Source organism: Macaca nemestrina, chromosome 3 (assembly GCF_043159975.1).
Source record: "Macaca nemestrina isolate mMacNem1 chromosome 3, mMacNem.hap1, whole genome shotgun sequence".
Classification (NCBI taxonomy): domain Eukaryota; kingdom Metazoa; phylum Chordata; class Mammalia; order Primates; family Cercopithecidae; genus Macaca; species Macaca nemestrina.
The window spans coordinates 159,502,952-159,529,655 of NC_092127.1; the positions used below are offsets into that span (position 1 = coordinate 159,502,952).

General features: G+C 42.3%; 2 protein-coding genes across 6 annotated transcripts in view; both read right to left on the minus strand.

Moving 5' to 3' along the window:
- The window catches only part of LOC105487750 (TBC1 domain family member 1), a 248,177-nt gene that overhangs the window by 161,555 nt on the left and 59,918 nt on the right, over positions 1 to 26,704 (minus strand). The window lies entirely within an intron of this gene.
- On the minus strand, positions 12 to 21,703 carry LOC105487749 (pituitary tumor-transforming 2). Its single transcript, XM_071093745.1, is given in 3 exon segments — positions 12 to 16,016; positions 16,018 to 16,186; positions 16,189 to 21,703. Coding segments are annotated over 3 exon segments (603 nt in total). The 5' UTR covers positions 16,310 to 21,703; the 3' UTR covers positions 12 to 15,703.

The following is a 26,704-nucleotide window of genomic DNA, read 5'->3' on the forward strand; positions in this document are numbered from 1 at the left end:
GGGGGAGGAGGGGACAGGAGGGGAGGGCGCGCGGCTGACCCCGCCCACCCCCGCGCTCCGCTGCTGGCGGGAAGTTGGGACATGCTGGGGTCGCCCCCCCCTCAGAGATGCCCAGGACTGCTCAGGAAACCCTGGAGGCTGGGGACGCGCCTTTCCAGGCCTCTGGGGTCCGTTTCGCACAACTTTCAGAAATCTAAGAATTCCTCCCTCTCCGAAGTTCGACAAAAGCCCCAGAGTTGGAGCTAACACAAAGCCCGCCCAACTTTCCAGGGGTGATCCCCACCCCCAGGGCGTTTCTTCCTAAGCGCTTTAGATTGCTGGTAACAAAAGGACCAGTGTTCCCCAGCCCCTAATACCTTTATATAATCAAAGGTGGTTTTCTCGGAGTCAGAAAACTCGGCGATTGAGACCAAAAATGGGGCAGAGGAAAAGAAGCATTTAGCTCCTGCCTGCCGGGAGGCTTTTGCAACTTGAGAAATGTTGATTTCACCATAGTTTTCTTCTCTCCCAAGGCAAGATGGTGAGACGTGGTGGTCAGTTTATGGCTACAAAGGTAAAGCTGAGTTTCAATCCCAGCCACTGCTGAGTTCCACGTTGGGAAAAAAAAAAAAAAAAGTCCAAAGGTCTAATCGCTGATGTGTAATGTATGTGTCAGGTGGAACCACTCACTGAGTTCCTCAGGCCAAATGGCCCAACCCAGCCCAAGAATTCTGCTTCTCTTTTCCTTTTACTAATTGTGCATTATCTTCATGAAGGACCATTGGGACATTTTAATGCTGTTCCCTAACCATCCGGCATGTGAGTTTAGTGAGGGTATTAGCTACCTATTGCTGTATAAAAAATTACCCCAAAACTGAGAAGCTTAAAACCACAAACAACTTCTGTGGGTCAGAAATCCAGGAGCATCTTAGCTGGATGGCTCTGGCTGAAAGTCTCCCCAAAATTTCAGCCAAGCTGTTAACTGAGGCTGCAGTCATCTCAAGACTGGCCTGGAACTGAAGGATCCACTTCCACACTCATTCACATAGGTGTTGCCAGTATTTAGTTCCTCGCAGGCAGCTGGACTCAGGGCCCCCGTTTCTTGCTGTTTTTTTCCATAGTGCTAAATCAAAAAATGGCAGTTTGTATCCCCCAGCACAAGTGATCCGAGAGAACGCACAAATCCAAAAAGAGGGGTTTTTTTTATAAATTAAGGTATGACATCCCAACACTTTTGCTCTATTACTGTTTGTGAAAACCAAAGACATAAGTCTAGTCCACAGTTAAGGGGAGGAGATAATATAAGGGCATGAATATCAAAAGGAGAGGATCATGGGGGATGATAGGGTTTTCTCTTTTTTCCACGCTTGTGGTTTTATCTCATGCATAGGAATAGATAAAGCCATAAAGGCATGGAGAGGCTGGGCGTAGTGGCTCACGTCTGTAATCCCAGTACTTTGGGAGGCTGAGGCAGGTGGATCATCTGAGGTCAGGAGTTCAAGACCAGCCTGGCCAACATGGCGAAACCTCGTCTCTACTAAAAATGCCAAAAATTAACCGGGTGTGATGGCACACGCCTGTAATCCCAGCTACTCGGGAGGCTGAGATAGAAGAATCACTTGAATCTGTGAGGCCTGGGTTGCAGTGAGCTGAGATCATACCACTGCACTCCAGCCTGGGGGACAGAGTGAGACTCTGTCTCAAAAAAAGAAAAAAAGCCATGGAGAAAGTCAAGAGAAATATCAGGCCATGCACAGTGGCTCATGCCTGTAATCCCAGCACTTTGGGATGCCAAGGTGGGAGGATCGTTTGAACTCAGGAGTTCAAGACCAGCCTGGGCAACATGGTGAGACCCCATGTCTACAAAAAGGAAAAATAAAAATAAATTAGCTGGACATAGTGACACATGCCTGTAGTCCTAGCTACTCAGGAATCTGAGGTGGGAAGATCATTTGAGCCCCGGAGTTCAAGGCTGTAGTGAGTTGAGATTCAGCCACTGCACTCCAGCGTGGGTGACAGAGCAAGACCCTGTCTCAAAAAAAAGTAACATCATTCCAACAGAGGCCACCCTTGCAAAGGGCCTTAGAAGCATCCTAGGGAAGTGCTATTCTCTCATTCTTTTCAGCAGTGATATTCCCTGCTTAATGAAGGTGGAAAAAGGAGTGCATTTGCAGCCATTTAGCCAAATCTTTCCCTGTTAGCACATCACTTTCCCAAACACTTAGAAGAGATGGAGGCTGACAGTTGCATTACAGCGAGAATGCTTCTGGACTCTACGACCTTACTATTCAACGTGTGGTCCACAGACCAGTAGCCTCAGCAGCAACTGGCTGTTTGTTAGAAATGCAGACTCTCAGGCCCTGCCCTAATCTAGACCTACTGCATCAAAACCTTCATTTTACCAAAATTCCAGGTGACTGGTATACTCATTAAAGTTTGAGAAGCACTAGTAGGTGAGATTCATTATCATTGGTCTTAAAACATTAATGATTAAAAGGTACTGACCAGCCGGGCGCGGTGGCTCACGCCTGTAATCCCAGCACTTTGGGAGGCCGAGGCGGGCGGATCACAAGGTCAGGAGATCGAGACCACGGTGAAACCCCGTCTCTACTAAAAATACAAAAAATTAGCCGGGCGCGGTTGTGGGCGCCTGTAGTCCCAGCTCCTCGGGAGGCTGAGGCAGGAGAATGGCGTGAACCCGGGAGGCAGAGCTTGCAGTGAGCCGAGATCGCGCCACTGCACTCCAGCCTGGGCGACAGAGCGAGACTCCGTCTCAAAAAAAAAAAAAAAAAAAAAAAGGTACTGACCAATAGGCCCTGGAGAAAGCAGCCAAAATTGTCCTGTGTTCTTGGACTGGTATGAACCAGTTCCACTAGCGAGCGACCTAGAGAGTTATCAGGCAACAACATAGTTTTGATGTGAGCGGATGGTCAGCTGAGGACCAGACTAGACAAGCTGAATCCAGGACAAATGTCATCATACTGCGTCACTCCAACTCCTACACGAAACTCTCCAAAAATGCCCGGAATTTAGAAGCAACTCTGGGGAAAGGATGGGGAGAACCCGGAATTGACTAAGGAAATCTGAAGTACCTATGACAAAGATAAATTTTCTGCCACAAAAAATAGGGATGCCAAAAAAATGGAAATTGCATTAGGTTTAGGGGAATAAAAACTGCATTTCTTGCAAAAAACAGGCCAAATCCTGAATGTAACAGTTACAGCGGGAATGTATGCAGGCAGGTGAAATAAGGACATGAAGGCTTCATTATTTAAACCTGGATCCAATTCGCTGTACATACCCATCCAGGGTAGAGACTCCTGCAGTCTGGGTTAGAATTTGTCTAAGGTTTGTGTTATCTTTTAGGTACACAGAGGTCTTTCTCTGATCCAAGTTTTCCTTCCTAATCCAGGAGTAGGCAGAATCACTCATCTCATGGGAAAGTAGGAGCCTTTGAATTGGGTAGATTTGATAGTAATGTGTGGTGCTCTAACACCAAATATTTTAAGAAATATACATGACAGCTCTTATTTTAATTCACTACCAGCATGTAGCTTGCCAGTCACACTGCACAAAGATATTCCCTGTTATAATCTGGAATTCCATCAAAGGGAAACTTAACAGAAAATCTAATCCTATACTCAAATACACAATTTTCTGCAAAATACCACTCTCCCACCCATCTGAAAAATATATCCTTCCCTCAAGGAACTGCATATGCTACCATGAAAGGATTGTATGTATACCGGGCATCAGTTTTTTGGGTTTTTTTAAGACGGAATTTCACTTTTCTTGCCCAGGCTGGAGTGCAATGGCATGATCTCGGCTAACAGCAACCTCCGCCTCCTGAGTTCAAGTGATTCTCCTGCCTCAGCCTCCTGAGTAGTTGAGATTACAGGCATGCACCACCACACCTGGCTAATTTTGTATCTTTAGTAGAAACAGGGCTTCTACATGTTGGTCAGGCTGGTCTCAAACTCCCGACCTCAGGTGATCTGCCCACCTCAGCCTCCCAAAGTGCTGAAATGGCAGGCATAAGCCACCACGCCCAGGCAGGCATCAGTAATTTTTAACATCTCCAAAGTGGTTCTCTCATGCAGTCAGAAATGAGAACCTCTGCAGACAGAATAGTCATTGCTCAAAGACACTGATAGTTTCCAGCCCTGATTGTCTATCAGAGTCACCTGTAACTGTAATGGGACGGTGGCGGAGCGAGAGGGAAAGTAGAGGGCAGATGATTTGACTGTTTTGGAGCAAAGGTCAAATTCTCAGAGACCTCAAAGGGCAGGCAGGTCATATAAATGTGTGAAGAGGGCAAGGTGTCAGAGGATAAAGAAGGAAGGAACTACGGCATCTTGGAGAATGCATTCTCAATTGCTAAAACACTCCAGCTGGCCGAGTCAAATGTGTCAGCCCACTGAACTCAGCCCGAGAGGTCATTATTGGTGTTGACCCATAATGTTGACTCTGGGTTTACCTGAAGCTTAGAAATATATTCTAACAAGTGATTCTGATTATCAGCCAGGATCGGGAACCACTCTTACAGTTTTAGATCCTTTTATTTTATTTTATTTTATTTTTGAGATGGAGTCTCGCACTTTCGCCCAGGCTGGAGTGCAGTGGCGTCATCTCGCTCTATTCACTGCAAGCTCCACCTCCCAGGTTCATGCCACTCTCCTGCCTCAGTCTCCCAAGTAGCTGGGACTACGGGCACCCTCCACCACACCCAGCAATTTTTTTTTTTTTTTTTTTTTTTTTTGTATTTTTAGTAGAGATGGGGCTTCACCGTGTTAGCCAGGATGGTCTCAATCTCCCAACCTTGTGATCTGCCCAACTCGGCCTCCCAAAGTGCTGGGATTACAAGGGTGAGCCACGGCACCCGGCCCCTTTACTTTAAAATATATATATATATAGTTGCTTTGTGGAAAGCAATAGGCTATCCAAATAGGACTGCAGAGATGTAAACATGATAGTACCTGATATGGTTTTGCTGTGTCACCACCCAAATCTCATCTTGAACTGTAGCTCCCATAATTCCCACAAGTTGTGGGAGGGACACAGTGGGAGATAACTGAATCATGGGGGTGATTTCCCTCATCCTGTTCTCATGCTAGTGAATGAGTCTCATGAGATCTGATGGTTTTATAAGGGGAAACCCCTTTTATTTGGCTCTCAATTCTTCTGTCTATTGCCGTGTAAGATGTGACTTGCTCCTTCTTGCCTTCCGCCATGATTTTGAGGCCTCCCTAGCCATGTGGAACTGTGAGTCAAACAACTTTCCTTTTTAATTACCCAGTTTCGGGTATGTCTTTATTAGCAGCATAAGAATGGACTAATACAGTATCCCTACAGAAATCCCAAATAGTTGTCTTTCTAAGTAACTTTAAAAGGATGCTTTAATGTCTCACCATCTCAGCACTCCTGAGATATTAATGGAGGACTTGAAAGACACGGAGGCCAGTCTGGGAACTGGAACAGTTGCTTCCCTACTAAGCCTGACACTCCTGCCCCAGCTCTTCTGCCAATTTCTTCTGTTTAGGAGGAACAAGAAGCAAGGGCAGCAAAACCTCCTGTGAGTTTAGGAGGTGATGCCAGGCACGCTGCCCTCCAGTGTGGGGGCCAGTGAGGTAGGGACATATGCTAAAGAATGACCTCACTCTGCTAGCTTGATCCTCCCCACCCTCAGACCTGTTTAAAAGTAGAGCCATTGTAATATCAACTCCACAAGGAAATTCAACTGGGTTTCAAGTGAATCAGAACAACTTGGCAATGGATCAGGAATGTATTCACTTCACAAATATGAATATTCATTACCAGCTATTGTGGAAAGCCACAGAATTCCTTGCAGGAAATAGAAAAACTGAGTCAGACCAGAATCCTGCCCTCAAGGGGCACAGAGGGTAGCAGGGAAGCTCAGGCAGGGAAAAGAGTGACAAAACCCTGAAGTTAGTTTCCCTCAAAGCCCAGGTGAAGCTTTGATGAGTTTCCAGAGAAAGGAAAATAACTTCAGGCTGCAAAGGAAAACCCAGCTTCCTGGCTGGTTTCGGGCCTTTTACAGATGGTAGAGAGGAAGAAGGATCCGCATGGAGAAAGGCTTAGAGGATTAGTATTCTCTGGAAATCAGGCCTTGCATAGGAGAAGATAGGACAGAAATCAGAGCTTCATAGTGGAGAGGAAACGTTAGTGTTAGTTTGATGATACGCAGTCATCTCTTACAAACAGAAAAGTTCGTTTCCAAAGAAACCAGTATTTGCCAAGGATAATACCAAATCCTGAAAATCTAACACTAAAACTCCCTCTGCATAAATTGAAAACATATATGCCCATGTAAAAATGTGTCCATGAATGTGCACAGCAGCACAACTCACAAGAGTGGAAACAACCCAGATGCCCCTCAACTGATGAATGGATCAACAAGATGTGGTACATCCATACAATGGAATATTATTTGACTATAAAAAGTAATGAAGTACTGACACATGCCACAGCATTGGTGGACCTTGAAAACACTATGCCAATTGAAATAAGCCAGTTACAAAAGACTGCATACTGTATGATTCCATTTATATGAAATATCCAGAATGGGCAAATCCATAGAGACAGAAAATAGACTAGTAGTTGCCAGGGGCTGGAGAGAAGAGAAAATAGGGAGAGACTGCTAATGGGTGCAAGGTTTCTTTTTGCAGTGATGACAATGTTTTGGAATTAGATGGTGATGATGGTTACACTAATACACTAAATACCAAAATTTGTGGATTTGCTAAATACCAAAATGTTACAGAATGTAAATTATATCTTAATTTTGGTAATTCCCTCTATGTGATGATGATTGAAAGACTTTAGGTAAGTTAAGTCGCTGAGCTCTTGTAATAAGGGAACCCACACGTAAAAGGGCTAGTTTTGGTGACCCATGCTTGTAATCCCAGGACTTTGGGAGGCTGAGGCAGTGGATCACCTGAGGTCAGGAGTTCAAGGCCAACCTGGTCAATGTGGTGAAACCCCGTCTCCACTAAAAATACAAAAATTAGCCAGGGATGGTGGTGATGGATGCCTGTAATCCCAGCTACCCAGGAGGCTGAGGCAGGAAAATCACTTGAACCCAGGAGGTGGAGGTTGCAGCGAGCCAAGATTGTGCCATTGCACTCCAGCCTGGGTGACAAGAGCGAAACTCCGTCTCAAAAAAAAAAAAGAAGAAAAAAAAAAACAGATAAAGCACTGGCCTATGGTAGATGCACTGCAAATTTTGGCTGTAAATGTAGTGGTGGTAGTAATAGTATTAGTAGTAGCAACAATGATTGGTATTGTAATAATAGTGGGAATTATATGTTTTAAATGTAGAAGTAAAACAGAAATGATGGGCTGGAGGCCTCAAGCTCAGAGCTGGGTTTATAGATACACAAAATAGGACAGGACACACAGTTAAGATCAGAGAAGAGATTGTGTGTGAGCCAAAATTCACTCCAGCATGGTGGGCCCGCAGCATGTGTCTCGATATGTTCCTCTCCCTTTTTATGAGTTGCAGTGTCTAACAGCAAAACTGTGCTCCATTTGTTACTTTAACTCCATAAGCCAAGCCACAAATCGTCCATGTGTCTTTGGTAAATTCCTATCATACTAGCTGGGCAGACACTTGGTACACACAAGCATCATTAGCCTGCCACACTTTCAACAGTTTGGAAATTCGTCCCCAGGCATGGGTCCTGCTCACTCACGCATGGAACTCACACTTGCTCTCCCAGCCCCGCACCTCCAATCCCTCCTTACCTGTCTACATTGCTCACTTTCTCTCGAGGACACACCCACACTCACGTTTTAAATCATGCCAGATTCAAGATGAATCTTCAGGTGGCAAGACGGAGTATTTGAAGATGATCATCAGAGCAAACGGTGCTCAATAAATTGGTTCATGAAGGAAAGAAAGTGTAAAGGAGTAGAAGGACAAATTAGATGAGGACTTATTGAGGAGTACCTTATAAATTGAGGTGGGTACCTCAAGAACATTCTACCTTGATGTATCCATGTCGACATTTAAATCAAGGTCTCCAACTTTATGTTTTGATTTTGTGCGTTACATCATAGTTTCTTGTTAGCCAGAACAACAGCAAGCAGACTTCATGAGAACAGTTTTAGTGACCCCAGCCACCTTCATTAAATGTATCCAAAAGCCTTGCAAAATTAAAAGCTGGCTGCAGTCGCACCAGAAATACTAAGAAGACTGCAAGGTAAAAGGGAACCCCCGAACTTGCAACCCCAGAGGAGACAAGATAGTAACAAAGTCCCTTGAGAATAAAGTTCACACAAGCTTGGGGATGCCTTTTTTTCTCCTTGTACGTAACACTCTTGCTGAAACAGAAATTTACTTATGACATAGGTCTAGCTCTTCATTAACAATCAATTCATTAAAATGCTGTGATATTTCAAAAACAGCTAAATTATTATGTTTTGCTATTTAAACATCTGTTCTCAGTATGTTGTTCAATACGTACAGCAATCATGTTTACTTTTTAGCTTGTAAGACATTCCAAAAATAGAATCAGTGTTTTTCTATTTTTAGTTCAGTCTATAAAGTTTAAGCAAATAATCTTCTTTTCAAAACACTGTACACTCCTTTCAAATTCATGGAAAAACCCAGCAGTCATGAGCTCATAAAAGAAAACACTGTAAACATTTAGAGTCAAAAGATTTTGACACCCACACCCTGTCCTGTAACTCAACATAGACTCTTAGCTTTAAACTCAGACATTTTGCTATAATTTATAGTGGAAACATTAGAAGCATCACTCGACAGAGCACTAATTTTATCAATAAATAACTTTTTTTTTCTAAACTGAAAGTTCTATTTCTCCTTCAAAATAAGACTGAAAAGAATCAACTCCTATTTCCTAATCAAATCTATTCGTTAATAAAAATCTGACCCAAACTTCCTCTTTCTACTTCTTCTATAGTAAATCAAAATTTTCTGGTTTTTTTATAAGGTGGTTTAGTTTACCTTTGTTTAGGATAATTACCCACTTCTAAAATAATTTCTTTTTATCTTTTTTTTTTTTTTTTTTCTGAGACAGAGCCTTGCTCTGTCATCCAGGCTGGAGTGCAATGGCGTGATCTTGACTCGCTGCAACCTCTGCCTCCCAGGCTCAAGCTGTTCTCCTGCCTCAGTCTCCCAGGTAACTGGAATTACAGTCACATGCCACCACACCCAGCTAATTTTTGTATTTTTAGTAGAGACGGGGTTTCACCATGTTGCCCAGGCTGGTCTTGAACTTCTGACCTCAGGTGATCCACCCGCCTCGGTCTCCCAAAGTGCAGAGATTACAGATGTGAGCCACCGTGCCCGGCCCTCTGTTTTTTTTTTTCTTTTTTTTTTTTTTTTTGAGACGGAATCTCACTCTGTCACCCAGGCTGGAGTGCACTGGCACGATCTCGGCTCACTGCAAGCTCCGCCTCCCTGGTTCACGCCATTCTCCTGCCTCAGCCTCCCGAGTAGCTGGGACTACAGGCGCCTGCCACCTCGCCCAGCTGATTTTTTTGTATTTTTAGTAGAGACGGGGTTTCACCGTGTTAGCCAGGATGGTCTCGATCTCCTGACCTCATGATCCACCTGCCTCGGCCCTCTTTTTTATCTTAATAAGATTCCTTTAAAATTGCCAAGTTTTAAACATAAATGAAGCTCTTTGTGAATGTCCTCACTCTTTTCAAAGCCTAAATTTATGTGCTTCAGCACTGAACTTTGGATCAGAATTGCACAGCAAGCACCTGGAAATAAATGGTGCCACAAACCTCTGCAGAAATGCACGAAACAATTTGAATTTGTCTCCTTTGTTGTAGCTTAAGATTCCTACAAAAAGTCCACCAAGCCACATGTACTTGCATCTCAACAAGAAGACTGTGCCTGGTAAAACTCTGTAATTTTCAGGTGCACTGAGCAAGCTCATTTTCCAGAATATAAGACCCAAGTGCCGTGTTCCTAGGCAAATGCCCCTCTGAAAACGTTTAAGATAAAAGGTGTCTCCGGGGTGGGGAACATAACACACTGGGGTGGTGGGGGGCTGGGGGAGGGATAGCATTAGGAGAAATACCTAATGTAAATGATGAGTTGATGGGTGCAGGAAACCACCATGGCACATGTATACCTATGTATCAAACCTGCACGTTGTATATATGTACCCTAGAACTTAAAGTATAATAATAATTTAAAAAAGATAAAAGATGTCTCTATACTTAGCAAAGGAACTCACAGATTATAAAATAAGCCACCATCTGCATCTTAGTCTCTGTTCACAGCTAAAGAAGGTACATAACTGAAAATGTCTATTGATCTTGATAGGAGATGTAAGGGCTGAGAAAATGTAAGAGGGAAATAGCTTCGCTTCTCTTTTCCATTTGTGTCGGGATCCCACTCAGTTTTTTAAACGCTTCTAAGTAGTGACGTCTGAGTCATTGCTCTTCTCACCTGGAATTTTTCAAACACGACAGAAGTTTTGCTCTGGGCGAGGTGAAGGTAAATTCAGCTTTCAGATGAGGGTCAGGAGTCATCTAGAGTGGGTCAATCAATTTGTACATGGACTTGTGGAGTCTTTCTCTGTGTGAGGCAGCCCAGGCTGTCCAGGTGCTTGCTGCTAGCTTCTACCTGCTGGCAACCAGCTATGTGACATCAGACAGTTCATGTCACATTCTATGAACCTGTTTCCACCTTGTAAATTGTGGGTATTAGGCCCACTCCAAGGTCCCTTCCAAGCTTCCCTCAAGCATGTTGTGAAATATACACTAAATTAAATGCCCACGGCCAGGGGTGGTGGCTCACAACTGTAATCCCAGCACTTTCAGAGGGTGAAGTAGGTGAATCACCTGAGATCAGGAGTTCAAGACCAACCTGGCCAACATGGTGAAACCCCATCTCTACTAAAAATACAAAAATTAGCTGGGCATGGTGGCACCTGTAATCCCAGCTACACGGGAGGCTGAGGCAGGAGAATCTCTTGAATCCAGGAGGTGGAGGTTGTAGTGAGCCGAAATCATGCCACTGCACTCCAGCCTGGGTGACAGAATGAGACACCATCTCAGGTAAAGAAATAAAATACATAAATAAATAACAGGTTTGTGCCTGGCAGCCTTAGCTCAGGATCAAGGTAGAACTAAACATATCTGCTCACCAACCTAGACGTCATAATATCACAAGGGCCCCGATGCTCCTGGAACTTTTCCAGATATCTAGAGTTCTTGTTCTCAGGGACAAGATGAGCATAAAGAAGAATGCCAACTCAGTGCAGGGATCACCTCCCTCCACTTCAAGGTACCCCTGCTCCAAGATCAAGGGTCAGGAAGGATGAAAACAATATCCACTGAGTACTTATTGCATGCCAGATGTTTTCATAGATTATCTAGCTCACAACCCTAGATGGTAAGAGTAATCCTAATAGTAGTAGAATATAGTGTGTATTGAGTGCTTCCTATCTGCCAGGCACTGCTAAAACCAGCAAACCTTCAGGCAGCATCCATCATGCACCAGGCATTGTTCTAAGCATTTACAGTGCATGAGGTCGAGAGTATGAATACCTACTTTTGGATGGGGAAACTGAAGCACTCAGCAGGTAAAGGAGAAAACCAGAATCACACCCAGGCCCTCTGCCAACTTAACCACTTTACTTCACAGCCGCTAATTACCTTGAAACCCTGCTGCAAGGTATTACTTATTCTGTCTTGCAGATGAGGAAACTGAGGTTCAGGAAAGTAAAATAATTCAGCAAAGGCCTCACCTAGGCAAAGTGGAGCAGTGTCTGCATAGACCACCTGTCAGCATCCCTCCAAGCAAGTCCTAACTGCTACAAACACAGGGCTTCATGCTCTAAGATTTCAGGGAGCTGGCATGGCTAAGAGAGGTTCTCTAGACAGCCACTATGCTCTGGCAGCTTCCTGCCAACAGCGGGCTCTGTCAGGGAAGGAACTTGGCCTTTTTCATGAGGCTGGGAACAGAGCTGATGCTAGCTAGATGAGATACAAATAGACATGAAATGGCAGCAGATTCTAAAGAACAAATGAATGAATGAGGTAGGAAGGAAGGAAGAGAGAAAGGAAGCAAATTCTTGTTGGGTCTGAGGCAGCAGGGCCCTTCTCAAGGGTACAGCCAGGCCGGGGGCTAACAAGAAAGTGAGACCTGCAGTAAGCTGCCCCTTGTCCCCATCCAGGCTATGCTGGGGCCAGCAAGCCAAACTCCATCTGAACCCAGGACAAAGCAGGAGCTGAGCTGCCCGATCTGGGGAAGGCAGGCACATTGGTCCTCTCTGTGAAAAACTGGTCAGGTTAGTGGACAGGAAAACCCTGACCTCCCAGTGCCTAGGAAATTCAGTGGCAGGGGGCCTGGCCCCGGCCATAGCCTCATGGGAACCTGAGTGTCCAGTTAGATCCCGAGTCTTGAGTTGAATGTGTCAGTGGATCTAGCACAAGGTTTAGAATCACTTTACATGAAACACAGCGTCCTGACCCTCCTTTCCAACTGTGAGACTGTGGTGTATGCACTGAAGCCTAGGGGACTCCAAGAAAGGGGCACACAGCCTCTCTGTGCCAACAAATGCTGCTTTAACTAATTTCATCAAGTGGTAATTTCATATATCCAACCCTGGCCCATGTGTGCGCAGAGCACCGAACTTAAGCCATTGCAGTCGTCATTGCAGTAATTCATTCAGCCACTCCATCTATTGCATTCCAGTCCTCAGAGATGCTACAGTAAGCAAGCCACCTGCCCCTAGAGGAACATCTTATGGTCCAGCAGGCCCATACGGCAAGTAAACAGGAAATGGCACAACTGGGTGATAAATGCAGTGAGAAGGAAAAGAGAGGGTGCTATGAAAGCTTACAGAGAGGGCCCCTAACCAACACCAGGGACCCTATAGTCACCCTGGTGTTTTAAGCAGGCACCAAATGCCAAGTACAAATGAGCCATTGCGGGAAAAAGAGCAGAGATATTATTCCTAATCTACAAGAGAGTAGAGTCTGATATTGGATGTTTTTTTAGTACGATATTCTTTTTTCTTGGGATCTTAAAAATTATTAAATATTTTTAAAACATTTAAATAGCATAATATGAGAGATACCCATGTAATTACTACCCAGTCTTAGCAGTTTCAAATATTTTGTATATAAGTACATAGATGGGTATTTTTTTGACACAGAATCTCACTCTGTCACCCAGGCTGGAGTGCAATACCATGATCTTGGCTCACTGCAACCTTCACCTCCCAGGCTAAAGCAATTCTTCTGCCTCAGCCTCCTCAGTGAGTAGCTGGGATTACAAGTATATGCCACTATGCCTGGCTAATTTTTGTATTTTTAGTAGAGATGGGTTTTTACCATGTTGGCCAGGCTGGTTTCAAACTCCTGACCTCAGGTGATCTGCCTGCCTGGACCTCCCCCCGCAACCTCAACCCTTTCTTGCTCCTGCTCTGCCATGTGAGATGCCAGCTCCCCCTTGGCCTCCGCCATGACTGAAAGTGTTGTTAGGTCTCCCCTGAAGCCAGCAGATGCCAGTGCCATGCTTGTACAGCCTGCAGAACTATGAGCCCATTAAACCTCTTTTCTTTATAAATGACCCAGTCTCAGGTATTTCTTTACAGCAATGCAAGAATGGCCTATTACTGTACTTTTTGTGAGTCAGTTTAAAAATGAGTGTAAGCTAATAAATAAATATGCATAGCTTCAACTAAATGATTTTTATGGACTGTAGCAGAGGACCTGGCTTGTGTTTTCTTAATGGTTTCATGTCTCATGCCAAGGCCATGATATGCAAAGAAACATCTGAAAAAGAGTTGATGTTTATTGCCAAGGAAATACTTAAACTGACTGTAATGAAGATGTTAAAGAGCTTCAGAGAAGCTGTAGACTATTTCCCTGGGCTGACCACAGACACACTTTAAAGCAAAGGCCATCTGATCATTGGACTTAGGGTGATTTTTAAAACACTTTCTTTTTTTATCCAAGTTTTTATTCAATTCCCTTGACTTAATTCAGTTTCGAATTTGACTTCTTATTATCCTCATAGTAATCCTGAAAAAATTACTAAGAATAAAAAATATCGTAACTACTAACATGACTAAGTCCACAGGATATTAGAACTGAAAAGATATCATATAGCTATACCTCTTTATTTACAGGTGATGAAACTGAAGTCTGAGAGGTTGATTATTCACTCATCCATCCAACAAATATTTATTGAATTTCTACTCTGATGTCATTTAGATCCTTACTATGGCAGTAAACATTTTAGTGTCTCTATCAACAGCTTTAAGAGTAAAACTTTAGACATTACCAGCTTGCCCAAGGTTGCACAGCCATTAAATAGAGGAAACAAGGTTAAGACCCAGGGAGTCTGACTCCAGTAATACTTCCTGTCTTGCCATGGGATACACCTATGGTTCTTGAGTCCAAAATGCAGAAATATGAATCTTACAGGAGAATGAGGCCCTACCATTTACAGAATGTGATGTCTTCCTTTACAGATGAAATTTAGTTCTTCTGGTGAAGAGGACAATGGCTGGGTAGGAACTTAATGCCCACACCTAATGGAAACTTATCCTTGACCTGCATGACTGCTGGCCCAAGACAAAGATTACTTGGAGCAGCTCACCATAGAATCAGCTCCAAGATAAGGGGAAGTACTTGGACTCCATAGTGAACAAAACAGAGATGGTCCCTGCCCTCATGGGGCCCACAATTTAGTGGGGAAGACAGGCAATGTACAAGTGACTTCTCAAATGTTTTATGATTTGTCTTGAATTTTTAAAGTTAAACCTTCTCCAGTTTTAAAATAGCATGGAAGCAAAAAACAAAATGGATTGGGGCAGATCACAAAATTGTAACTCTTCTCTAAGGACCAGTATGACAGCCTAGGAATGAGACCTTGCATCTTTTCTGGAGGTCAGTTCTGACAGCATCCTTTGATTGAGGAGGGATTTGGAACCTTTGGCCTGTCATGCCCTTGATGGTTCTTAAATAGCCACATCCAGTTGGCTTTTTGTGGAATAACATGTTCAGAGACATAACCACCACCCACTTCCAGTAGAAAGAGCAAAACCACTAACATGTATAATGAATAGCAGCTCTTGGTCTAGGAAACTCACTAAGTCCTGGAATTCAGGAACCACAGAGGAACCCCTGAAGCCTTTCAGGCAATCTGGATTGACACCAGACATCTGTGACTCTATCAAAGCTTTGTACAGAATTCAAGGCATGGACATAAAAGTACTTTAAGTTATAAGACATTAGAAGCATAAGACATGGGATTTCATGAATATTATTTAGCCATACAGACATTTTAAGATAATCAATGTTAGTCCTAGCTGCAAATATGTTCCCTATTTTTTTTTTTAGCATTCCACAAAATTCTCATTCTTTTAATTATCTCCCTTTGCTGCTAGGACCTCTTTAAGGCTTTCATCTGGTTCACGCTAGGCTGGGAAGAAAAGATATAGGAAGTTCTTGGCCTGACCCTGGCCTTTTCTCCTTTATCCTTTGCTATTTCCTGTCTCCTGTTTCTCTACAGAAGTAAATTATGTTGACATATCCTCAAAGAGTAGGGGCCGTACTATTGAAGAAATATAGAAACAAGGGACAGCTGAGACAGATGCACATAAAGAGGAATATGACCCACTTTATATTTATGTATTTATTATGTTGTTAAACAAAGAATGCTTTATTAATACAAATACACACAAACTCTAAAGCACTAAGAAATTTAAATATCTATGTCATAGCAAACAATTGGCAATTCAACATCCAGGGTCAGCAGAATGCTAGAAGGAGATTGCAACAGATTGCATTCCCATGGTGGAGAGGGCATCTTCACAGGTGCAGGGGGGCCCAGCTGAAACAGCTTTTCAAGCTCTCCCTCCTCATCAAGGATCATGAGAGGCACTCCACTCAAGGGGAGGTGTGCAATCTGGCGCTCTTCAGGCAGGTCAAAACTCTCAAAGTCTAGAGGATTGAAGGGAAATAATTTTTCTATTTCTGGATAGGCATCATTTGAGGCAGGAATAGCTTTTTTTTTAAACAGTCTTCTCGGTCATCTTTCTGACAGAAAAGCTTGGCTGTTTTTGTTTACTGGGTCCATTGGTCTTTACTGACTTTTCTGTAGCTCTCTTGACAGTTCCCAAAGCCTTTCTGGTAGCTTTAGGTAAGGCTGATGGAGCAGTGAACGTTTTGCCAAAACGTGGTGTTAAACTTGAGATATCCCATCTAAGGCTTTGATTGAAGGTCCAGACCCCAGCTTCAGTCCATCCTTAGCAGCCACACGGGTGCCTGGTTCTCCATTTTCCTTATCAACATAGATCAGAGTAGCCATCCTGGATTATTGCTATTCTCAACAGCCACATTCATCTAAGACTGTGGTCCCACTTTATATTTAGATAGAATGTTAACTATAGTGGAAATTGGTGTAATATCTAATTTTTGTGCCTAGCACATCATCTAGGAGTCAGCACAAACTCATACAAAGAGCACAGGCCTGAGGTCAGACAAACCTGGGTAGGAATCTCGGGAGTACCACTTTCTGTTAACTGTAAGATTTGGGCAAGTTAGCTAACATACAAGCCCTATTTCCACATCCATAAAATGGAGGTAAAACCCAACGCTTATACATTGTGAAATGATCAAAAACCACTTAGGTAAAGTGCAGAACAACCAATAAATAAATAGTTTCTGCCTTTACTGCATTTTCTAATTTATAATGTACTTTTACATACACGATTTCACTTCTTACAAAACTTTAATAAATGCAAGTCTCTCATTTTTCACTAAAGCAGCACCCCCAAAGTTTCTCTGAACTGCAAAATGCCCAAATGTTTCATCCTGATTTATCCCTTTTGCCAACTCTCATCTACTGGTGGCAGACAATCCAGCACGCAGTGGTGGGAAGAGCCGAGAGGCCCTGTCTGAACAATGTGACTACTAATGGTGACTGCGTGGGCAGGAATACTGGACTATGGCAATGACTATGTACCTTGGCCAACCCAACCCCAATCTAGTCCAGGCTATTGATTCACAGCAGCAAATGGTCACTTCTGTTTCTAAGGCCTAGAGATAAGTTGAAGGCAGTTTTGCAGTGAGCCATTTCAATTCAATGATAAATATTCTTGCTGTCTAATTTATTCTATGAATCTTTGACCCATGGCCATGTGTGTGTATGTATTTGAGTCCACATGCAAAAATATACAGTTGAGTCTTGAACAACACAGGATTGAGTTGCATGGATCCGCTTGTTCTCAGATTTTCTTCTGCGGCTGCCACCTCTGAGACTGCAAGACCATCCCCTCCTCTTCCTCCTCCTCCACAGCCTACTCAGTGTGAAGACAATGAGGGTAAAGACCTTTATGATTATCTATTTCTACTTAATGAATAATGAAATATGTTCTCTTCCTTATGATTTTTCTTAATAACATTTTCTTTTGTCCAGCTTACTTTATTGTGAGAATACAGGATATAGTGCATATAACATACAAAACATGTGTTAGTCAACGGTGTTACTGGTGAGGTCAACAGAAGACTATTGGTTAAGCTTTTTGGGAGTCAAAGGTTACAGGTGGATTTTGGACTGTGCAGGTGATTGGCACCCCTAACCCTCACATTGTTCAAGGGTCAGCTGCACCTATTTATTTGCATAAGGCCACCTCAAAAAGAAAGGGCCATTCAAAGGTATCATTAGAAGTCTTGCTCTTAACCTGAGACAGCTAGCTAGAAAGTGACAGAGTCATGACTTGCACCTGATATATCAAATGATTGATGTAACCTCTATATGGAGCTTGTAAACTCAAGTGCCACCCAGAGTCAGTCAGGGAATGTAAATATATGATGTACCAGTAGAAGGTAATGGGGAACAGGGAGACTGGTGGGTTAGAGTGTGTGTGCCAATCAGCAGGCATTCCAATTCAATTGTTTTTCTTCAAACACTACGGTAGGCAACTTTAAAAAAAAAAATTGCAGGCCACCTGTCTGCAATCCTGTCTCATTATATCATTAGAAGGAATTATTGTTAAGCAACTTCTTTCAACTGTTCTGACACATTCATTTTTTATTAATAGCCTTCTAATTGTTCTTTGAATTGGGGCAGAAATAATTAAAGTAAAAGATGTTGTATATGTGTCCTAAAGAAGGGACAAATAAAGACCAGTGAGGTCTAGAGGTGTGAAAGCACATCTAATCCAGGAACACTTTCTGAAGGAGGTGGCATCTGAGCTAGGAAGAAGTAAGAGGAAATCTCCCCAGGCAAAAGAAACAACGACAAGCAAAACAGAGGAAAGCATGGCTATGAGGTAAAATCAACTGTCCCATTTTGCTGGAAAATAGAGTACAGCATCTTGGAACTAGAAAAAAAAGCATGAAGAATCATCTGAGACCAGATATGGTCAAGGTTCTTGACTGCCAAGCTAAGGAATCTGGTGTTTATTGGTTAGAGATGAAAATGGCCTGCTCAGAGAATGGGTTTTCTAGATGAATCTGCTTTGTTGATCTTACAGACTCTTTCTTAACATGAAGCATACTTTTTTCCTAGACAACTTCAAATCTGAAAAATCTGTTACTATTCTTAGCATACGTTTTTGAAAGTAAACTTGGTCACCATAAATGTATATGAGAAAGGGGGCATAAAAACTGGCAGCAAATCCAGTAACTGTAGCCATCTGTGTTTCTGTTGTTCTAAGTGGAGATCAGCAAAACTAGCATTTTAAAAAACACATAAGTATAGTTGAAGTAATATTTTCCGGTGAAGCTTTCCACAAGTGGCTGCTGATAATTTTATCTGGTATTTTAAAATAAAATACACTACCTACAGGACACCATGAAAAACTATCATCTGTTGCATTATAAATGGAAGAATAAAAGGAAGGAAAGACAGAAGGGAGGGAGGAAAATGATATGTAGTTTGTCAGGAAATGTACATCAAATGTCAGAATCAACCTTTTAAAAAGTAATAATGAACAATAAGAAAAACATCAAACAATCTGTTCTGAACTTTTATGAAAAAGTGGCATAGGATAAAAATGGAGTTTGGAGTCAGAAAGACTTTTGAAATCTCAACTCTCTTCTCTTTCTATATTATTTATTCTTTATTATTATTATTATTTTAAGATACAGGACCTTGCTCTGTTGCTGAGGCTGGAGTGCAGTGGTATGATCACAGCTCACTGTAGCCTTGAACTCTTAGGCTCAGGCAATCCTCCCGCCTCAGCCTCCTGAGTACATAGGACTACAGGCACGCACCCCCAAGCCCAGGTAATCTTTCTATGCTTTGTAGAGAAGGGTCCTGCTGTGTTGCTCAGACTGGTCTTGAACTCCTGGGCTCAAGAGATCCTCCTGCCTTGGCTTCCCAAAGTGTTAGGATTACAGGCATGAGCCACCGTGCCCAGCAATACATATTCCTGTCAACAGATAAATTCCTTGTCTCTAAAATGTAGTGTTATTTATTACTTCAATGATTGTGAAGAATGAAAACATGTGTAATATCAGGTATCATACATTTGTCTCTTTCTTTCTTTTGGAAAGGAAGGGATATGCCTGCCACATTGTGTAACTGTGGCCATGAGTATTATACAAACTCATCAGGGGCTTATGTTCTCCCATCTCACGCAGGGAGTCTAAATGTTTATGTGGTCACCTTGATCCTTCATGTAAGGGGAGGGGAGTCATGGTGCAGATAATCCCAAAGACCGGATAAAAGTAATCCTTTAAGTTTCAACGTGGCATGCATCAGTGCTTCTTTGGGGGAATTCATTTCTACACTCCCCTCTTTTTTTTTTTTTTTTTTTTTTTGAGACGGAGTCTTGCTCTGTTGCCCAGGCTGGAGTGCAGTGGTGTGATCTCTGCTCATTGCATCCTCCACCTCCTGGGTTCAAGTGATTCTCCTGCCTCAGCCTCCCAAGTAACTGGGACTACAGGTGTGCTCCATCATATCTGGCTAATTTTTAGTAGAGATGGGGTTTCACTATGTTGACCAGGCTGGTCTTGAACTCCTGACCTCAAGTGATCTGCCCATCTCAGTCTCCCAAGGTGCTGGGATTACAGGTGTGAGCCACTGTGCCCGGCTACATTCCACTTTTCTTAAGTTAATACTGACACTAGTTGGCGTCGCTGAGCATATCACATGAGGTCAAGGGGAAAAGACAAAGAATGGAAGCACAAGGAAAGTCAATTGGTCATTTTAAATGTATTAAAGCACAGTGAGGATAGTCTGCTGGAAGTTTATTCAGTTCACATTCAATATGTATTGAGCACCTACTTGGGGCCAGGTACTGTGTAGTCTGTGGTGATACATCTGTGAGCAAAACAAACCAAAACCCCTGCCCTCAGGAAACTTACATCTTAGTGAAGAGAGAGTCAGACAACGAATGAAACACATTTTTAAATAGAATAGTGTATTAGAAGTTCATTAAGCCGGGTGCAGTGGCTCACGCCTATAGTCTCAACACTTTGGGAGGCTGAGGTGGGTGACCGCTTAAAGTCCAGAAGTTGTGAGACCAACCTGGGCAACATAGGGAGACCCCCATCTCTACAAAAAATACAAAAATTAGCCAGTTGTCATTCCAGCTACTCAGAAGGCTGAGGTGGGAAGATGGCTTGAACCTGGGAGTCAGAGGTTGCAGTAAGCCTAGATCACGCCACTGCACTCCAGCCTGAGTGACAGAGACATTTTTTCAAAAAAAAAAAAAGTTTATTTAAAACAGATTATATGTATTTTGGGGGAAGATATTTATTTTTTATTTTTTAAATAGAGACAAGGTCTCACTATGTTGCCCAGGCTGGTCTCGAACTCCTGGACTCAAGCGATCCTCCCACCTCAGCCTCCCAAAGTGCTGGGATTACAGGCATGAGACACCACGGCCAGCCCAGACGATATGTATTATAATCTATATACATAATAGAAAAATGAAAAGCGTAAACTTTGAGGTAAAGCTCTCTTAAACACTGCTTATTCTTAGACCACAGGTGCTGATAACAAAAGGCAGAAATTTTTGTAAAAAAGAGTGATGGTGGAAACTGCACATCGTAACGCCCTGTAATTTATATACCGTTGACCCTCTTCATCCATGGGTTCTGCATCTGTGGATTCAACCAACCATGGATTGTAAATATTTGGAAAAAATAAAGGATGGTTGTGTCTGTACTGAACACACACAGACATTTTTTCTTGTAACTATTCCCTGAACAAAACAGTATAACACTATATATGTAGCATTTACATTGTATTGAGTAGTGTAAGTAATCTAGAGATGATTTAAAGTATATGGGAGGGAGGGGGGCGGAGCAAGATGGCCGAATAGGAACAGCTCCAGTCTCCAACTCCCAGCACGAGCGACACAGAAGACCGGTGATTTCTGCATTTTCAACTGAGCCTCTGCTGCTGATACCCAGGCAAACAGGGTCTGGAGTGGACCTCAAGCAATCTCCAATAGACCTACAGCTGAGGGTCCTGACTGTTAGAAGGAAAACTATCAAACAGGAAGGACACCTACACCAAAACCCCATCAGTACGTCACCATCATCAAAGACCAGAGGCAGATAAAACCACAAAGATGGGGAAAAAGCAGGGCAGAAAAGCTGGAAATTCAAAAAATAAGAGTGCATCTCCCCCGGCAAAGGAGCGCAGCTCATCGCCAGCAACGGATCAAAGCTGGACGGACAATGACTTTGACAAGATGAGAGAAGAAGGCTTCAGTCCATCAAACTTCTCAGAGCTAAAGGAAGAATTACGTACCCAGCGCAAAGAAACTAAAAATCTTGAAAAAAAAGTGGAAGAATTGATAGCTAGAGTAATTAATGCAGAGAAGGTCATAAACGAAATGAAAGAGATGAAAACCATGACACAAGAAATACGTGACAAATGCACAAGCTTCAGTAACCGACTCAATCAACTGGAAGAAAGAGTATCAGCAATTGAGGATCAAATAAATGAAATGAAGCGAGAAGAGAAACCAAAAGAAAAAAGAAGAAAAAGAAATGAACAAAGCCTGCAAGAAGTATGGGATTGTGTAAAAAGACCAAATCTACGTCTGATTGGGGTGCCTGAAAGTGAGGGGGAAAATGGAACCAAGTTGGAAAACACTCTTCAGGATATCATCCAGGAGAACTTCCCCAACCTAGTAGGGCAGGCCAACATTCAAATCCAGGAAATACAGAGAACGCCACAAAGATACTCCTCGAGAAGAGCAACTCCAAGACACATAATTGCCAGATTCACCAAAGTTGAAATGAAGGAAAAAATCTTAAGGGCAGCCAGAGAGAAAGGTCGGGTTACCCACAAAGGGAAGCCCATCAGACTAACAGCAGATCTCTCGGCAGAAACTCTACAAGCCAGAAGAGAGTGGGGGCCAATATTCAACATTCTTAAAGAAAAGAATTTTAAACCCAGAATTTCATATCCAGCCAAACTAAGTTTCATAAGTGAAGGAGAAATAAAATCCTTTACAGATAAGCAAATGCTTAGAGATTTTGTCACCACTAGACCTGCCTTACAAGAGACCCTGAAGGAAGCACTAAACATGGAAAGGAACAACCGGTACCAGCCATTGCAAAAACATGCCAAAATGTAAAGACCATCGAGGCTAGGAAGAAACTGCATCAACTAACGAGCAAAATAACCAGTTAATATCATAATGGCAGGATCAAGTTCACACATAACAATATTAAACTTAAATGTAAATGGACTAAATGCTCCAATTAAAAGACACAGACTGGCAAACTGGATAAAGAGTCAAGACCCATCAGTCTGCTGTATTCAGGAGACCCATCTCACATGCAGAGACATACATAGGCTCAAAATAAAGGGATGGAGGAAGATTTACCAAGCAAATGGAGAACAAAAAAAAGCAGGGGTTGCAATACTAGTCTCTGATAAAACAGACTTTAAACCATCAAAGATCAAAAGAGACAAAGAAGGCCATTACATAATGGTAAAGGGATCAATTCAACAGGAAGAGCTAACTATCCTAAATATATATGCACCCAATACAGGAGCACCCAGATTCATAAAGCAAGTCCTTAGAGACTTACAAAGAGACTTAGACTCCCATACATTAATAATGGGAGACTTCAGCACTCCACTGTCAACATTAGACAGATCAACGAGACAGAAAGTTAACAAGGATATCCAGGAATTGAACTCATCTCTGCAGCAAGCAGACCTAATAGACATCTATAGAACTCTCCACCCCAAATCAACAGAATATACATTCTTCTCAGCACCACATCGCACTTACTCCAAAATTGACCACATAATTGGAAGTCAAGCACTCACTCCTCAGCAAATGTACAAGAACAGAAATTATAACAAACTGTCTCTCAGACCACAGTGCAATCAAACTAGAACTCAGGACTAAGAAACTCAATCAAAACCGCTCAACTACATGGAAACTGAACAACCTGCTCCTGAATGACTATTGGGTACATAACGAAATGAAGGCAGAAATAAAGATGTTCTTTGAAACCAATGAGAACAAAGATACAATATACCAGAATCTCTGGGACACATTTAAAGCAGTGTGTACAGGGAAATTTATAGCACTAAATGCCCACAAGAGAAAGCAGGAAAGATCTAAAATTGACACTCTAACGACACAATTAAAAGAACTAGAGAAGCAAGAGCAAACACATTCGAAAGCTAGCAGAAGGCAAGAAATAACTAAGATCAGAGCAGAACTGAAGGAGATAGAGACACAAAAAACCCTCCAAAAAATCAATGAATCCAGGAGTTGGTTTTTTGAAAAGATCAACAAAATTGACAGACTGCTAGCAAGACTAATAAAGAAGAAAAGAGAGAAGAATCAAATAGACGCAATAAAAAATGATAAAGGGGATATCACCACCGACCCCACAGAAATACAAACTACCGTCAGAGAATACTATAAACACCTCTACGCAAATAAACTGGAAAATCTAGAAGAAATGGATAATTTCCTGGACACTTACACTCTTCTAAGACTAAACCAGGAAGAAGTTGAATCCCTGAATAGACCAATAGCAGGCTCTGAAATTGAGGCAATAATTAATAGCCTACCAACCAAAAAAAGTCCAGGACCAGATGGATTCACAGCTGAATTCTACCAGAGGTACAAGGAGGAGCTGGTACCATTCCTTCTGAAACTATTCCAATCAATAGAAAAAGAGGGAATCCTCCCTAACTCATTTTATGAGGCCAACATCATCCTGATATCAAAGCCTGGCAGAGACACAACAAAAAAAGAGAATTTTAGACCAATATCCCTGATGAACATCAATGCAAAAATCCTCAATAAAATACTGGCAAACCAGATTCAGCAGCACATCAAAAAGCTTATCCACCATGATCAAGTGGGCTTCATCCCTGGGATGCAAGGCTGGTTCAACATTCGCAAATCAATAAACATAATCCAGCATATAAACAGAACCAAAGACAAGAACCACATGATTATCTCAATAGATGCAGAAAAGGCTTTTGACAAAATTCAACAGCCTTCATGCTAAAAATGCTCAATAAATTCGGTATTGATGGAACGTACCTCAAAATCATAAGAGCTATTTATGACAAACCCACAGCCAATATCATACTGAATGGGCAAAAACTGGAAAAATTCCCTTTGAAAACTGGCACAAGACAGGGATGCCCTCTCTCACCACTCCTATTCAACATAGTGTTGGAAGTTCTGGCTAGGGCAATCAGGCAAGAGAAAGAAATCAAGGGTATTCAGTTAGGAAAAGAAGTCAAATTGCCCCTCTTTGCAGATGACATGATTGTATATTTAGAAAACCCCATTGTCTCAGCCCAAAATCTCCTTAAGCTGATAAGCAACTTCAGCAAAGTCTCAGGATACAAAATTAAAGTGCAAAAATCACAAGCATTTTTATACACCAGTAACAGACAAACAGAGAGCCAAATCATGAATGAACTTCCATTCACAATTGCTTCAAAGAGAATAAAATACCTACGAATCCAACTGACAAGGGATGTAAAGGACCTCTTCAAGGAGAACTACAAACCACTGCTCAGCGAAATAAAAGAGGACACAAACAAATGGAAGAACATACCATGCTGATGGATAGGAAGAATCAATATCGTGAAAATGGCCATACTGCCCAAGGTTATTTATAGATTCAATGCCATCCCCATCAAGCTACCAATGAGTTTCTTCACAGAATTGGAAAAAACTGCTTTAAAGTTCATATGGAACCAAAAAAGAGCCCGCATTGCCAAGACAATCCTAAGTCAAAAGAACAAAGCTGGAGGCATCACGCTACCTGACTTCAAACTATACTACAAGGCTACAGTAACCAAAACAGCATGGTACTGGTACCAAAACAGAGATATAGACCAATGGAACAGAACAGAGTCCTCAGAAATAATACCACACATCTACAGCCATCTGATCTTTGATAAACCTGAGAAAAACAAGAAATGGGGAAAGGATTCCCTATTTAATAAATGGTGCTGGGAAAATTGGCTAGCCATAAGTAGAAAGCTGAAACTGGATCCTTTCCTTACTCCTTATACAAAAATTAATTCAAGATGGATTAGAGACTTAAATGTTAGACCTAATACCATAAAAACCCTAGAGGAAAACCTAGGTAGTACCATTCAGGACATAGGCATGGGCAAAGACTTCATGTCTAAAACACCAAAAGCAACGGCAGCACAAGCTAAAATTGACAAATGGGATCTAATTAAACTAAAGAGCTTCTGCACAGCAAAAGAAACTACCATCAGAGTGAACAGGCAACCTACAGAATGGGAGAAAATTTTTGCAATCTACTCATGTGACAAAGGGCTAATATCCAGAACCTACAAAGAACTCAAACAAATTTACAAGAAAAAAACAACCCCATCAAAAAGTGGGCAAAGGATATGAACAGACATTTCTCAAAAGAAGACATTCATACAGCCAACAGACACATGAAAAAATGCTCATCGTCACTGGCCATCAGAGAAATGCAAATCAAAACCACAATGAGATACCATCTCACACCAGTTAGAATGGCAATCATTAAAAAGTCAGGAAACAACAGGTGCTGGAGAGGATGTGGAGAAATAGGAACACTTTTACACTGTTGGTGGGATTGTAAACTAGTTCAACCATTATGGAAAACAGTATGGCGATTCCTCAAGGATCTAGAACTAGATGTACCATATGACCCAGCCATCCCATTACTGGGTATATACCCAAAGGATTATAAATCATGCTGCTATAAAGACACATGCACACGTATGTTTATTGCAGCACTATTCACAATAGCAAAGACTTGGAATCAACCCAAATGTCCATCAGTGACAGACTGGATTAAGAAAATGTGGCACATATACACCATGGAATACTATGCAGCCATCAAAAAGGATGAGTTTGTGTCCTTTGTAGGGACATGGATGCAGCTGGAAACCATCATTCTTAGCAAACTATCACAAGAACAGAAAACCAAACACCGCATGTTCTCACTCATAGGTGGGAACTGAACAATGAGATCACTTGGACTCAGGAAGGGGGACATCACACACCAGGGCCTATCATGGGGAGGGGGGAGGGGGGAGGGATTGCATTGGGAGTTATACCTGATGTAAATGACGAGTTGATGGGTGCTGACGAGTTGATGGGTGCAGCACACCTACATGGCACAAGTATACATATGTAACAAACCTGCACGTTATGCACATGTACCCTAGAACTTAAAGTATAAGAATAATAATAATAAAAAATAAATTTTTTTAAAAAAGTATATGGGAGGG